Source organism: Girardinichthys multiradiatus, chromosome 20, assembly GCF_021462225.1.
Source record: "Girardinichthys multiradiatus isolate DD_20200921_A chromosome 20, DD_fGirMul_XY1, whole genome shotgun sequence".
In the NCBI taxonomy this organism is placed as follows: Eukaryota; Metazoa; Chordata; class Actinopteri; order Cyprinodontiformes; family Goodeidae; genus Girardinichthys; species Girardinichthys multiradiatus.
In genome coordinates, this window is record NC_061812.1 from 2,273,343 (window position 1) to 2,290,026 (window position 16,684).

General features: G+C 41.9%; 1 protein-coding gene across 1 annotated transcript; it reads left to right on the forward strand.

Moving 5' to 3' along the window:
• Positions 1 to 1,372: 1,372 nt before the first annotated feature.
• On the forward strand, positions 1,373 to 16,467 carry gdf5 (growth differentiation factor 5). Its single transcript, XM_047346359.1, has 2 exons — positions 1,373 to 2,778; positions 14,281 to 16,467. Exons 1-2 carry the CDS (start codon positions 2,076 to 2,078, stop codon positions 15,240 to 15,242), a joined length of 1,665 nt encoding a protein of 554 aa, XP_047202315.1. The 5' UTR covers positions 1,373 to 2,075; the 3' UTR covers positions 15,243 to 16,467.
• The last annotated feature ends 217 nt before the right edge of the window (positions 16,468 to 16,684 follow it).

Genomic DNA, 16,684 nt, shown 5'->3' on the forward strand with positions numbered 1-16,684 from the left:
AAACCTCGACATGATGGGATAAAATGAAGATATACACTGAAACCACAAGGTCAGACAACAGGGGGCGCTGCAGAAAGCCTTCAAGTAACAGACGTGACCAAAGTTCTCGTTCTCCATCTACCTGACATCTCCTCATGTTCCTCACTTTGTCCTGGTTTAAAACAGGTCTGTTGCTTCCTGCTCATTTTACTCTGAGGGAAATGTTCACAGCGAATAAATGGACCCACCTACAGCCAATCAGATCGGCCTTTCCTGCTCCAGCCTAGATGGTGGCTCTAATGCTCAAAATACAAGAAAATGTTACAGTTTAAAGAGGAAGGTGAGAGGGGTCCAAAAACCTGGACTAAGGATGTCCTGAAAAGTGAGCCAAAAAGGAAGAACAAAGTTTGACTTCCTTGCAGGCTCACGTCAGTTTACCTGTGAGACCCAATGATGTTCGTGAACATCTGCAGCGGGGCCTTCTGGAAGTTCAGCACCTTCAGTTAAGATCTTACCCATCTTTGAAACCGTTGTTCTGGTTCTGGTGAAGTTCATCAGCGAGGTTTCTCACCAGTTGTCTATGTGTGACAGACTCAGCACTTTGATCTTTAATTTACAGTAGAAAATGTTACATATGCTGTAATATTCAATAAATTAGAAAATCATCAGAAAATCATCATAATTACCAGAAATAAAGGCTTGAAAACATCCGTCTGTGTAGAATAATCCATAAAATGTTTAATTTAGTGCTAAAGTTGCTGAGAGAGCAGTAAATTATGACTAAAACTTTAAACATTTAATCAGCTTTGATCATATTTACCATTTTTTCTTGTTCAGAAAAAAACTTTCTGCTTTTTATATTGTAGAAAAGGTGTTAGTGCCTGTTTGTTACCTTGCTTGTTACTTTATTAATCATTAGGAAATAAACCAAATGGTTTAAATATGATAAATATGATCCATGGCTGAACTGTAATCATGTTAATGATGCTAAATAAATCTTTGTTATGCAGAATGTCTTTGCTTCTTTACGTTTGTGATGAAGTTTGCTCCCTGGTGAAGAACCCATCAATAGATGTTAAACTGATACAGATTATTTTTGTGCATATTCATATCTTTAATGTAGCTCATCAACTGATCCAGAAGTTCATCTTGACTTCATATTATCTGAAACAACAATTTTCTTGGTTCAAAAGCTGCTGTTTGTTTTTTGATTTGTTCAAAACCTTTGAGGACTGAAAATCCTCCAGATGGAGAAGAATGCAGCTGCAGCAGGGGCCCTTCAGGGGCCCTTCAGGGGCCTCTGTGCAGTCACTGCAGGCCCTGATGTGGCTCACATCACTTTGGAGCAGAGACCCTGTTCGCTTCAGTGACATAATGCACTTTTCTCTCCCGCTGGTTAGTGCGTTGAGGGGGTCACTTTGTGCCATTTCGTGTTGCAGTCTCAGTGAGTCATCGGTGGAAAAGAAGGAGGAAGATTTGGGGTGAAATATTGCTGTTAAATGAGTCCGGACAGCATGACATCACGGCATAATTAAAACCGCTTTCTGGAATTCCGCTCCCAATTCCTGCGCTCAGGTTTGCTGGAGGATTTCTGGAGCACCTGCAGGTTGGTGTGTGTGTGTGTGTGTGTGTGTGTGAAATATTTTCACTGGACGGGGTTCAAACTTTTGGAGGAAAAGAGAAAAAACGGAGGCAGCGGCATTACGCCATTCTTGCCTCTCATGGGAGAAAAAAAGTGGGATTTAAAGAAGTTTCTTCCAGATATCCAGCAGAACAGCGCGGTGGAGTTTAACTGGACTCTGGTCTGTCACCGGCGGGATCTCTCCAGCATTATGGTTCCTCAACATCACAGATGGAACAATAAAGTTTGCAGCAGTTGTTTTATTTGCATCTTTTCTCTAAATATTTTCTTGATGTTTTTTCTCTGTTTCTGAGCGAAGAGGAACGTTTTCCTGAAAAGCAGAGACTGAACTGAAGATGAAACTCTTCACAGGACTGGACTCTCTTCTGCTTTCAGCCCAACAGGTCAATTAAATCTCCAGTGACTTTCTTCTTTATTACAATGACTGTGTGCCAGCAGGAAACAGGGCTTTAGGATGAACGCTGTGAAGCGTCTTTCTCTCCTGCTCAGCTGCTGGACTCTCATTTACCTGCAACCCGTCCGCGGCTCTCTCAGCCGGACCAGACCCACAGAGCACAAACTCGGGCAGGCGGTGGAGCGCACGGGAGGAGCCCATCGTGGAATCGGGATGTCTGCGCACCCCGCAGGGAGGCAACCGGTTCCCGCTGCAGGTAGCAGGAAACCTGCGCCGCGAACTCGCGCAGGACTGCCGCTGATTAAAGGCGAAACAGCCGCGATGAGAAGCAAACAGACTGCGGGGTCCTCAGCGGCGGCGGGGGTCCCTGAGCCTCAACAGCAGCTGAATTTGGGCCGCAAAGAGGCTGTGCGCTCCTGGCTTCCCGCAGCGGATGCGCGCTTTCAGCCGCACCTTCCCGCAGCCGTTAACGCACATGCGGCAGGAGCAGTTGGAGGTGGACGCTCACCGGGGAAACATGCGGGGAAGGTCGCTGCCAGGGTGAGCGCAGCGGCTGCGGCGGCGCGCAGCGGCTTTCCTCCTGCTGCGCATCGCGGAGTCTCCAACAGGAGGCAGAAACTGGGCGACAAGCAGCCGCTGGTGACCCCTCACGACTACATGCTGTCTCTGTACTGGTCCCTGAGTAGCGGGGACCTGAACAGCAGCGCGCTGCATGAAGCCGGCCTGGCCAACACCATCACCAGCTTCGTGGATAAGGGACTCGGTAAGAGACTGTTTCCCTCTGGCCAGACTCAGTGAAGATCTGCTTTAACTCATACAATATGTGAAAGTCTTGACAAGAACTGCGCTAACTTTACCTACTGAAATCAAATCATTTTGAACACATGCAGAAATGAATATTATAGTTAGTTAGTTTCAGGTTTATTTCTTCTTAAGGCAATAAAACATTATTAAATTCAGAGAAATTAATGTTGCCTAAATCATGTCCGGAGGACAAGTTTCTCTGCACTTTAAATATTTTATTAAAAAGCTCTGGAGTTTATCTCTTCTACTAAGTTCAGAGCCTATTCTTATAAGGTCTGCGGGTTTTCTGGGCTGAAACACCGGAGCCTAGATAGTCAAGCAGCAGAAGGGTTGTAAGAGGTGAAGAAGAACTGGACGATATGAGGGGGTCTGATAGATAGATAGATAGATAGATAGATAGATAGATAGATAGATAGATAGATAGATAGATAGATAGATAGATAGATAGATAGATAGATAGATAGATAGATAGATAGATAGATAGATAGATAGATAGATAGATAGATAGATAGATAGATAGATAGATAGATGCTATATTGCCAAATGTATGTCTACTTCTACATGTACATAAACTTTGATGACCTCCTATTCTTAATCTAAAAGGTGCAGTTTGTTGATGGACCCATCGTTGCCAGTAACAGCAACTTGAACTACTCTGTAAACTTCTTCCAAGGTTTAGGAGTGTGTTCAAACCAGAACTGCAGCCTCTGTTCTAATTCATCCCAGGTGCTCAAGAAGGTTGAGGTCAGGACTCTCTACAGCCCAGTCAAGGTTCTGGAGTACTGGTCACCTACTGGAGTACTTTTGCAGTATATGATATATATATATATATTTATGGCAAAATAATGGTCTCCTGTGATCAACATGGCAGGAATGGGTATTATAACAGCAGTAATTCAGACATATCACCACAATTTATTAATATTTTACAGGAGGGGTGCAGTGGTATATGTATGAGCCAAAATGGGCTGCTGAACCATTTAAAGAGACCAGAAATTTGTATGAGATTACAATTTTTTGGGTGTTAACCAATTAAATACATTTTCTGTGCTGGCTATATATTCAGATTTTAAGTGGTTTTTAACGACGCAAGTTTCTGTGAACAAAGTGCATGATGGAGTCCGAAGGAGTGACCTATGGCGTGACAGCCCGGGGTAACAATTAATGTTGTTGTTAATCCTCTATTAGCAGAATAATATTGAATATTGGGATAATAAGCAAGCCTACTCAATTACAGGTGTTAGCTCGGTGCAGCTTAGAGCACAGAATAATTATACATGTAACAGATACTGCTTAAATCTTTCTGGACAAATCTCTCCCATTTTCTCTGAAGGGTCTTTCATAAACAAGAGCACACCCACACCATGCTTTGAGGTAGGGGTCTGCAACCAGCAGCTCCAGAGCCACATGTCTCTTTAGTTGCTTCTCAGTGGCTGTTTATAACAGGGAAGCTAACTATAGCTAGTTTTAGTAGCTATTTCAACAGATCCTTTACCTGAACATTGGCATAGACATTCCTAAATAAATGACACTACTGGTACAAGTGCAGGTTTCATTTTATATTATTAGTAGGACTACTGAGCAAATGTTCAAACCACCTCAGCTGACTCCTTTTGGTACTGAGGTGCAACAGCTCCACTGTAAGCTCTCCCAACACAAAAGGGCAGTTTATGGTAAACTGGGGCAGCATCCTCTATCCAGAGGTTGAAGCTTGGCGGTAGGCATCTGATGTATGAGCCTTGGCTCTGAGGGTCATACAAAAAAGCCCCAAAAAGCTACAGTAAACCACCTCGACACGGTCCTGCACCTGTGAGGAGAGGCTTTGAGGTCAGGCACTGTGTGTGATGGCTGCCAGAAGAGGTTAGGCATGCCAATTCTCAGCATTAGACACCAGGACACCAAGACGCCAGGAGACAGAGAATCTCATTTTCCGTGTAAATCCAGAGTTTCATAATCCATGGAACCAACTGTTTACATTTATGGTGACATTGAGCACAATCCTAAACTGCAACATTGAACAGGCACCATTTATTCTAACAGCAGCTTCGCTCAGGGTGTTGCAGCGCTGGCCACATCCATTGCCCAATAGTTAGCCAATATATAACCACAGACCCTTCACCCCTCTGCTCATGCAGACAGAGAGGACAACAGCCATACTGAACAATCATGTACAGTTTGAAGAGAAAAGAAGTGAAAGAGAGAGAGAAGCGGGAAAAAACGGCTCCCGTCATTCACTTCAAAGAGGCGGCTCTCAGAACCGTTTTGTTCGCGATTGACACGTCACTACTCAGCATCATAATCTGGCCCCAGCCACATTTTTCGCTACATCAAGCAAAGTTGTAACTGACCTGTACATATGAATGATTTAAATAAAGACTGGCATCAGTGTTTTGGACTTCAGGATTTTTGGTGCATCTGTTTTGTGTTTTTCTTGAACTCCAGGGTGAGGACACCCAACTATCCACCTGAGAAACTGAATCTGAAAGCAGAATTCTGATTTGTAAAACTTTAGTTTTTTCACATCTACTGTCTTCCAACTCCAACATGGCTGCCTTGAGCATAGCAACTACCATGCTCACTGAGCACAACACTGAGGAGATCCTAATGGTTTTCCCTCCCATTGATCTGAGGATTGATACATAACTCCAGATTAGAATCTTAACTCAGGATTAAAATGTTTTAGAGATCAATGTCCAAATTATTCCCTTTAAAGATGGTGGGGCTCATGACCTTTACAGTAATTAACCACCAGGGGGCACTCAAGATGCTGTATGTAAGCCTGGCTTCTGAAATCCTTTTGCAGAAGTTGGTTCTTGTTAGAATCTCAAAATGTTTTATGGAAGCATGGTGTTTTGCATCAACTGAAACCAAAGCAGAGTCATGTTTTGCTTTTCTAACCAGACTTCCCAGTGCTTCAGTCTTTTGAGCATGCCTGGGAACATTTATGTAGGTGTGTGTATTTGTTCTCATCTATTTGTGGATGTACTGCAGACTTTACACGTCTGTGAGTTGCAGCTGTGCGTTTCCAACATCTGGTGGGCTCTCAGTTATATCCATCTTCTGGAGGGTAAATAAACAGTCCTCCCGGCCCCCTTTGGTGTAATGTTGTCTTTACAGTGTAAAACTGTTTAAAGCAATGTTTAAATGGCCAGAGTTTAATATTTCTGCTGCTCCTGGAAGGTTTATGTTTCCAGCACTTAGTGCACTTGTAATTTAGGTCTTGTTTATTCAGTGAGTCTTCAACAGGATGCTGTTGACCTTGTCAACATATTTAGAGAAGAGACTGCTGACCCGATAACTTCCCTTCCTCTTTTATGGTCTTGCTTCATTTTACTGTTCATTCTTCCATTCTGTTATATTGTTTTATATCTTTATTTTATATTTTCTTTCTGTTCTTTCTTCCTTTTTCTCTTTGTAATTTTATTATTGTAGTTTATTATTGAGTGTCTTTGAAATGCTCCTGTGGACCCTTGAAGAACCACCTTATAGGCACTTTTGGAGCAAACTGTTCTGAGGGCTGTTCTGAAGTCCACCTGAGCTGAATCAGATTCCTAGCCTCTACCTGCCTGGATTTAACTACTTTAACTGTAACTCACCACATGAATGCACAGAAATAAGCCTGATGATTGGTGCATTTTTATTGGGACTTTTGAGGAGACTTAAAATCAGGACAGCAGAAAAATCTGTGTTAAGACCTTTTCAGCTAGAACACCACTGAGTAGGTCGGCTAAATTAATAAAAAGATTCAGTAGTTTTGGGTTAAATGTTGAAAGAAAGCACATCTTGAAGATACAGATACTATTACCTTCTTCGTTAGTGGTTCCAGCTTAATCAGTAAACCCAACCACTAAAATTTAAGAAATTTAACTAACTGTAATCGGAACAAACAGTTCTGAGGACTCTGAAGATGATGTGGACTGTGAGTCACCTACTGCCCTGTGAATTATTCAGATGGATTAAGAACAAACTCAAAAGAAGAAAAAATATTTTTTAAATGGGATCTTTTGACTCTTAGTAACCAGCTGCCTATGAAGAAGACAGGATTTGTTCTCAATGCTTTAGCTGAGTCCATGAAAAATCCCAAAGACAACTGCTTGAAAGACAAAAAGTAGTATTTTAAATCACTGTTGTCATGCTGAACTTTGGAGGTAGGACCCAAATGCAGGATTGAGTGGAGTTGAAAAAAAGTTTAAAGAAAAAATGAACTTACAGATGACCAGGTACAGGCAGGGGAAAAACAACATCAACAGGTTGGAAGCAAGTGCACGAAAACCCTTGCAACAGACATGGAAAGAATCAGGACTGGACCAGGGCAAAGACACAGAGTAGGTAACAAGGATGATAACGGGGTGTTAATGGAAGAAACCAGTGGAGAACAATCCAAACCAGAGAGCTTATAAACTGAGGGAAGTGAGAACAAATTAACTGGGAGAGAAGCTAATCAGGAACAATATGGCACAGGTGTGGACCAGGTCTGCAGGAAGACATAGGGAGTGACTAATTAACACAAATGAGCAAGGAGAGCATGGAGGTGACCAGAATACAAGAAAACAATGACTAGACTAAGAACATAAATAAGAACCAGATCCATCAGAATATAACTGAATGTATCTAACACCAGATCACAGAAAAACGACAAAACTAACCAGAAGGAATCTAAAGAACCAGAAATGAACAGAAAAGCACCTGGCTGAGCAAAAAGTAAACAAACACAAACCTAACAGACATATACTGCCAACTGCAGAGGTTCAGAACACTTCAGCCCAATGTGAAGACTTTTAAAAGTGTCTGAGATTTAATATTTCACCTTCCTGTCAGTTTGCTTGTTGGGCAACTTAGATGATGTCACCATAGAGACAAATTCAATTCACATGGTTTTCACTGCCTTTTGTACCGCTAAGAAAACCATCCTCATGAATTTGAAAAATTAAAAACCATCTTAATATTAACCAGTATAGAAACCTTCTCTTGGATGATATAAGTCTTGAGACAGCCTCTGCCGTCACATCAGATCAATCTCTCTGGGCTCCTTAAATTGACTCCATCACCTAGTGGGGGTAGGGCAACTTTGGCTCCATCCTATGGGCCGTTGTTACGAATGCGAGGGGGGTGTCCCTGGGCTGGGGTTGCTGGGGGGTCTGGCGCTGGAGGCTGTAGCCTCCACCGGGGTAGGGATTTGGTGGCTCTCGGGGGTGACATCTGGTGGCTGCATGCAATGCTTTTGGAGGGCCTGTGATGGCTCACATAGGTTACTGGCCTTGGAGGCAGTGCTGCTCCTGGACGGGTCTGGGGTGGGCTCGGGGGCTATGGGTGCTTGCGCATGTCGCCCCGGGCTGGGACCCTGGCCCGGGTCTGCGGGTGCTTGGGTCCTGGTGAGTATGTCGTGGGGTTTTGGGCCGGTGCATGCTGTGGCACCCGGCCCCGGCCCAGGGGCCTTCAGTTCATCAGTGGGCATAGGGGCCTCCTAAACTGGCGGGTAGGTACCATCTCATAGGTTTCTCTCATCTTCAAGGAGTGCAATTTGTTGGCAGGACGGAGGGTCTGTGGGAGGGGGTGGGGCGGAGTCAACTTGGGTGTCTAATGTCTTATGTTTTCTGGGAGTTGTTCAAACACTGGGGTGGGTGTAGGTTTTTTTCTGCAGTGGAGGTGGGTGGTTGGCCTTAGGTGGGGATAGGCATCGTTTGGATCTAAGTGGTTCCAGTTCTTGGTACCGGTTCCTGGTGCCGTTTCCAATTCTGTCTGGGGGAGGGGGTTAGGAGGGGTGGCAGGTTGGCTGGGGTTGATCTCGGGGTGGACTGGTCTCGGCTTCTTGGTGGGTTTTGGTTTTGGCTCTGTGGGCTCTCTGCCTTTTGTGGGCTTGAGTGAGGGCTTCTTCAGGCTAGAGTATGGGTGTCGGGCATGTTTTCTGGTCTGGTTTCTGTGTGTCTTTTTTTCACGGGGTTTTACTTTTGGAGGGCTGTTGGGGCGTATTTGCACATTGTGGGCTTTGTGCACAGCTTTTGCTTTGGGCGCTCTTTGCTGCATTCTGTCCTCTGCTGTATGACGTGCTGTGGTGTTGGGGCGGTGGTCCTGTGCGCGTTGGCTCTGGCCGCCAAGTGTGTGTGCTGCGGAGCGGGTGGGTTGCATCGGGCTTCTCGGCCTTATACTGAGGTGGGTTTGCTTGTCTGCTGGGTGGTTCCTGGTGAGTGATGTGTGCTTGGGGTTGGTGGTCTTCACCGTGCCCTTACCAACGTATAGAAGAATGTGTGCTGTTGCTGTGGTGTTGGCACGGGGGGAACTGTGGCTTGGCTTGGCTCCCTGGGGCTTCTGCGCTGTGGCTGCTGGGTGGTTCCCCTGGGACTCTCCCCTGCTCTTCTCTCAGGGGGTTACAGTAGTCCCGGCGATGGGTCTACTGGGGTTCCTGTGCTTTGGGGGGCCTTTGGATGTCTATGGCTCGGATCACCTCTGTATCTGTCCCAGGTCCAGGGGGGCAGGTCTGTGGCTCCTCACATTCGCTATTGCATATTTTTATGGAGAAACCTTGAATACACAAGCCCGCTCAGACTCACAGGTGTTTAGATTCAGGTGTTAACAGATACACAAATATTCGCTATGGAGCCACATTAACCACTAATTACATCTTGCATTCATAAGTACCGTGCACTTTTTGGTAAAAAGGCTGTTAATATGAATGTTTCTGCAAGTGTAAAAGCAAGCAGGGTGTTATATTGTTTTCTCTTCATCCTTCTTTTCTCCTTCTCTCCCCTTTTCCCTTTTGCCCCACCTCTCTCTCTTTCGTGCTTCTTATTTTTTCCTTTTCATTTTATGTCCTTATTCGTAATCATTTGAAATAATTCCAAAGCAGTTTCTAATAAATGTATTTTATAAATATCAAGCAGAGCATTATATTGTTAGCTGTAATGCTCCACTTGTTAAAGTAAATCTATTGGGCTTCTTCTTGGCACTCAGACAACCATTCTGAGTGCTACTCTGCTGGACAGGACATGGTTAAAAAAAAAAGACCACTTCAGCCCTTCAAACCAGTTTTTATAGCCATTTCCCAGCCACTGTAAATCATTTAATCTCTTTCTCCTTTATTTTATACTAATAAACAATCCATTTCTGACCTCTTTCCTCTCTCTATTATTTAAGTGATTTTAGAGATTATTTCATTCATTTATTCATTCATGATCTAGAAGTCATAGGGGTGTCACTGAGGCTTTTTTTTCACATTTATGAAGATTATTTAATTTAAGTGTATATCATTTACAAAATAAATGTGGTATAACACTTGATTGTGGTTCTGATTTCCATTTGGACAGTCAGCTTTCCAGATATATTCTGACACTTGGCTCCAAAACAAGTAGCAGTGACCTCCTGCTGGTATGAAAGCACATTTCCTTTGTTCAGACTTTAAATAGGTTATAGGAAATTTCTTTAAATCATTGGTTGTCTAAGGCAGTATGAAGCATCTTCAAGGTTGGTCCAAATTGACACATGATAACTATAAAAATCATGTGGCTGTTCCGTTCATTTGGTATCTGAGAAATATGTTTGTCAAATGACCAAAACTTCAAAGGAATGAAATGGCAAAGTGGCTAAATGACCAGCACCAAGGAACATCTTCACATTGTGGTTGGGCTATTACTCACTACTGGAGAAGGAACTTAGCGTAAAGGATTAGCAGAACTGGTAAGAGAAGATTGGGTATGATGTTAAGTTAAAGAAATAAAGAGTAAGGTTATTACTCCCCTTTTTAAATAGTTTCTTTATATTTCTGTACTGTTTCACATGTTAAACATTAAACATTTTTGCAGAATAAACTGAAGACAAGTGTTAGACCTAATGTGCCATTTTTTAGTTTTGGGCCAACTTTATTCCGATGAAACTCAAGCATGAAAAGAAAAACAAAATTGCAAAAGTACAAAATGAGGGAGCATAATATCCAGCAAACCCACTGTATATATATATATATATATATTTAAGCAGCTGGACTTATGTGAAATGTACCTGTGGTCAGAAGAAAAATTTATTTTTGGGAAGCCCTTTATACAAGGCCTGTCAGTCTTCTTTACTTAGCATTAGTTACATGTGCCTAATCGAACAAACATTCGAATGTAAGCTCACTTTTAGATAACCAGTTCACTTGGAGGTTTCACTGTCGGCAGCTCTGATCAGTGTAAAAGCCCACCCACCATCAACTAGCCTGAAGGGTATGACAGGGTGAAATCTGAGGCCAAGAACGTTATTTAGAGAATCAAATTATCTCCATAAAAACCTTTTCCATGTGGGCGTAGTGTCTGAAATAGTTTAGATTTACTTTTCGAGATTAAGGATGTAAAGCCTGAGGTGGTGATACAGAACACACCTGAGAGCTCCACAGCTTGCAAACATTTTCACATTTTCAACCTTTTCCTTTAAAGTATGTGAGAGTTTGTGAAATCAAATTCTTCTCAGCTTTAATCAGACCATCTGTAGAGAAGTGCCAACTTTTCTGTATGTGTGTTTGCTGTTGATGGTTTGTTTCCTCTGCAGCAGATGCTGGTTTGCTGTCAGTGGGGAATAGCTGCAGGTTTGTAATAAAAGGCCTGTTTGCGGTCAGATGTGGTCTCCCTGTCTGGTTCTAATGTACTTTTTTGTGCATGCCGCGGTGCTGTATGGGAGGAGGGGTGTCGTGAGAAGGAAGAAGCTGTGTGAGAATCCAGAGGTTCCTTTGAGGACTGTGATGAGTTTCAGGACATCTTTAGAAAATTAAGGACATTACATTGTTGGATTTTGAAGGTTCAAGCTTGGTTTTCAAGTTCAGTTTGGGATCAGGTTTCAGGTTAGCATTATGGTCCTCAGAAATCCTTACATGAGCCAGGGTCCTCAAAATAATACAATTACAAACACGCGTGTTTGTGTGTGTTTTTTATAATCTCTTTGCTGGATTTCATTTATATGCTGAACTTGCTGGTTTCTCCTACTAAAAACAAACAAACATCTCACATAACTCTTCACCTGAGCAAAGTTCATGTTGACTTGTTGAATAAAAAATGTAAAGTTTTTCATTGTTTTTTTAAGAAAACAAAAATCTACAGAAACAGAAATGTAAAACACGAAGTTTTTACAGTTTAGTTCTGTATATTGATGGTTGAATAAAAATACATCAGTACTTCATTTGAAATCAGAACAGTTTAAATAAACCAACTATCATGCTCAACATTTTAGATTCCTGCAGTATTAAAGCCTTTGTGGTTTAATTTAGACCTTCAATTTCTTCCAGTTATCTATTATAAGTACTGAGAGCACCAACAGATCATACAGATCTCTAGGAAAAAACTTTTTTCATGATATACTTAAAATACTTGTCAGCCCAAAGTGTCTTCGGCAGCATTTCAAGAAAAAGGAAGGAGGAAAACTTAAAAAATTCATGAAAAATCAAAAATATTGCAGGAGGAAGATTTTCATGACAGAAGTGCTAGATGATCCCATGACCTTAGACTGATAATTTTTGAAAAGATAAGGTTTGTTCGAGAGTAAAAACGCCATTTATTCTGATACATTAACCAAAAATCCCCAAATTCTCAAAATATTCTCAGATGATACGCTTTCCATCTGGTACAAGCCTCAGTGCTACGAAGCCTGTGAACCAAATATTTTCTGAAAGAAAAATACTTCAAATTCAAATGCATTTTTCCCTTAAGCTTTATTGAGCTTAGATTTAAAAATCTATTACATGTGAAAGCAGTATGCATAATTTGATTAGAATCGACCAAGAGATGTGAGAGATATAAAGATTTCATTAAAACACAAATCTTTAAAAAAAATTAGAGCAAAGAACTTTGAGATAGAGCAAACTTTAGAGCGCATCAAAATTCTAAATTATCTAAGAAATATCCTGAAGATCTGAGCTCATTACAACAATTAGGTGATTTTTTTTAATCTGGCAAATTTTCCAAACTTTTGTTAATAAACTTCTGTCAGTCATAATCATATCGCACACAAAGACTCTGGCCTTCACCCTAAAGTTATGTGCAATGTTTTGTGAAAATACAATTTACAATACAATTTAATAAAATTCTCAAAAATGTCTGTCAAGAACAGAACAGGATTCGTCAGGACAAGATACCAAAGAAGGCCAGGTTCTGTTGTCCTGGGAAAACAGTGCACTGAGATTAGTGTCATGCAGCTCAGCAGATAGAAGATCTGCTGGCATCTAACATCTGATTATCTAATGATAAAATTAACATCACAGCCAACAGCTCAGATTAGAATATTGAAGCATATACCTTCCTTGGTCCCTCTTCATTAATTCCAGGACAACCTGCTTCATGGTGTCTTTTTGAGCTGGTAGTGTTTAACTGTCCCTCCATGACTGGTGTAAAATGTTCGCATGTGTCTGTCCCTTCCCTTGTGGTGCCGGCTTTCTTTTGCATCTCAGTGCAGACTGCAGGGATACTCACCTCTTGAAAAACATGATCTCCATCTCTCTCAGGTTGCTTACAGACATTCACTCCCTATAGCTCAGGAGGACTCAGTCTCATTGGGAATCTATCTACTCTAGATGATGACAGATGTTACACCAAGGTAGATATCCCAGACAGAATTTGCTTCCCCCATGCAGGGAGTGCACACTTGTTTTGTCTTTTTGTCATTATCTGAGGAAAGTGTCGACCATTTTAATTATGTGCTGCATTTATTCAGTTTTTGCACATAAAAAAGGCCACTAGTCAAATAATTTTGTCATAGTTTTGGTCAAGGAAGTTAATTAGATGCTGAGAGGTAGAAATACTGAGCTGATAAATGCAGCACAATGTGACAAGATAAGGTCTGACTGAATCATTAAGAAAAGGGAGATTTTCAGCTGCTTCCTTTCACTTCTGCTGTATTATACACAGTGTCTTCATGACAACAGAATGAAAGGCCAATCAATATTCTGCTGTATAAACAAGGGTAAGAAATGCATTTACACTGATGTTACATAACAATTGAAATGAAACATCAAATGTCAAATGGGTGTAAACCATAATTGCCTGTTTTAGTATTACATTCTTTGTTTTTTGTATAAAACGGCTGTCAACTTCCTGTCAGTTTTCTATTTTCCATCATTTTTTACAGGTGATATAAATAACAACTGATTATCATATTTTGACATTATAAGTCAGAGATAGCCAAACATTGTGAAAGGCTGGTTAACTGCCTTAATGTCCAAAACTGTTTTCATATTAATTCACAAAGTGGAAACAGTTGTATGAGGCAACTGTTTCATAATAAACTGAAATAATCAGATAGTCAAACTCAAGTCAGACTGTCAGTCAAGCTCACACATTTCCAGCTGGAAGACATTTTCAAACAGATGTGATTTATCAAAACTGAAACCAAAGTATAACAATGCTGCAGCTTGGAAACCTGCAGGCATAACTCATGCATGTACAGTGGAGGTGAAAATTTAATCTGTTAACCCTGTTTTGTGTCTTTATTTTTCCTATCTCTCTGGCAGATGATCGAGGGCCTGTGTTGCGACGTCAGAAGTATCAGTTCAACATCAGCTCTCTGGAACGAGACGGGCTCCTGGGGGCCGAACTTCGCATCCTGAGAAAGCACATGTCTGACCCCCTCTCAGCCTTGGTTGGCCCCGCAACAGCAGAAGAAAGAGGAGGAGGAGGTTCGATCCCATGCCTGAAGCTGTACACCTGCGCTTCAGGCAAACAGAAACCTGTTCTGCTCCAGATGAGGACTGTGGAGGATCTCCTCAGTGGATATAGCAACAACTGGGAAGTCTTTGATATATATAAGATCTTCAAGGGATTCAAAAACCAGCAGGACCAGCGCTCCCAGCAGCTGTGCTTTGAGCTTGAGGCCCTGGAGCACAGAGGAGGTCGTCCGCTGGACCTGAGAACTCTCGGGTTTGCTCGACTCGGCAGGACCAACAAGGAGAAAGCTTTCCTCCTGGCTTTTGGGAAAAGCAAGAAGCGTGACCTCTTTTACAATGAGATCAAAGCACGTTCGGGTCATGACAACAAAACTGTCTACGAATATCTTTTCAACCAGCGACGAATGAGACGAGCTCCTCCACCAAGAGGCTCCAAGAAGACCCTCCGCCCCCCTGCACAGATCCTCCCCCAACACCAGGCGGGAAAGACGAAGCCACGCTGCCACCGGCGGCGACTTCATGTCAACTTCAAGGAGATGGGATGGGACGACTGGATCATCGCTCCTCTAGAGTATGATGCCTACCACTGCGATGGTGCCTGTGACTTCCCCATTCGCTCGCACCTGGAGCCCACCAACCATGCCATCATACAGACCCTGATTAATTCCATGGACCCAGAAGCGACTCCACCCACCTGCTGTGTCCCAACACGCCTCAGCCCCATCAGCATCCTCTACATCGACTCGGCCAATAACGTTGTCTACAAGCAGTACGAGGAGATGGTGGTGGAGTCTTGCGGGTGCAGGTAACAGAGACAAAAAATGAGTAATGACTCATCTGTTCCAACTTTTCTGAATCATCACGGAGCAAAAGAGCTGTTACTTCAGACCCACTGCTGTGTCACAGACATGACTCTCACCACTCCAGTGGGCTATCACACTTCATACCAAAGGCTGCAAAGACTAAACACAGAAAGATAAACTGATGGAGATTGTGCTCTTAAACACAGACTCACTTAAACTGTTGATGTTGTCAGGATGTGTCTGAGAGACGGCCGAAAACAAAAACAGAAAAAAAGTCTCTTCTCAGATTCGTATCTGAGTTCTGATTGGTGGAAAAAGTTCTGCAGAAACATTAAGTGAATTATATACAGAACTGCCCTTTTTTCCAGCACTTATCTGATGGAGTCATTTGTATTCCTTAACCAAGATGTGTTTTTTCTGTAAAGCATGTGAAGAATCCCTGATGTATAAATACCAGTCAGTGATGAAGTGCTAATCTGACCTGCTCCAAATGTGGGAAAGTTGTTTAGACTAGTCTTCAATAAAAAATTCCTGAAGCTCTGAGCTCCTGTCAGTGCAAACATCTACACCCCCTCCCTCAACACCCACTCACAGAGATGATTTGCAGACTAAACTATTAGAAGAATCTGAGAGTTTTAGATGCCAAAAATAAAGTTTAGCACAACAATGCCTTTTTTTATTTATAAGACCCGTGTTTCACTGGGGCCTAACAAATTCCTATAGTTTCTGGTTAGTGGTGTTTTGCTTTTAATCTGCTTTATTAACACCATCAAAAAGTTCAATAATGTAAAATGAACCAGCACTGTAAAACTGAGATGAATAAAATCTAATAAAAAAATGACAGATTTCCTGTTTCCTGTCAGTAATGACTGATTATTAAAGAAAAAACAGTTAGATGATAATAACTATAACTGTTTATCTGCATTATCATTAGTGTGTGTCTGTATTACCTATTTAAAGGTATGGATCAGATTTTTAAACATTTGTCAATATAAAACGTCTGAGTTTGAGTTGTTTCATATGACAGAAATCAGGATCCCAGGTCTGACTTAACTGATTCACTTAGAAACAACTCGCTGCAATTATTTCTCCTTTACAGACCCACAGCCATAAAAACACTGCAGATAAGCTGACACCTACTGAACCTCGCTTCAAGAAAAAACACATTTCCCATTTTTGACAGGTTTTTGAAAAAGATTTGACCTTAATAAAATCTCTGTGAAATATTCCACTTAAAGAATATTTACTCTTTTTTAGTCTGTGCTCTATGACTTTTTTCAAAGCTCTGTTAAAGTATGCACACCCCTAAACCTTCTGTCATGTTCCAGCAGCAAAGTTTAATACATTCACCACTTGTGCTAAATAAAGAAAATCTCCACAGTTAAACATGGTGGTGGCCGTATCATGCTGTGGGGATACTGTTCTTTAGCAGGGACAGCTTATCAGAT

What these genes read in the sequence shown, in the direction of transcription:
- gdf5 (XM_047346359.1), top strand. Translation starts at nt 2,076, where the DNA reads ATGAACGCTGTGAAGCGTCTTTCTCTCCTGCTCAGCTGCTGGACTCTC. An exon ending in CTTCGTGGATAAGGGACTCG is followed by an intron (nt 2,779 to 14,280) that starts GTAAGAGACTGT and finishes TCTCTCTGGCAG; the next exon opens with ATGATCGAGGGCCTGTGTTG.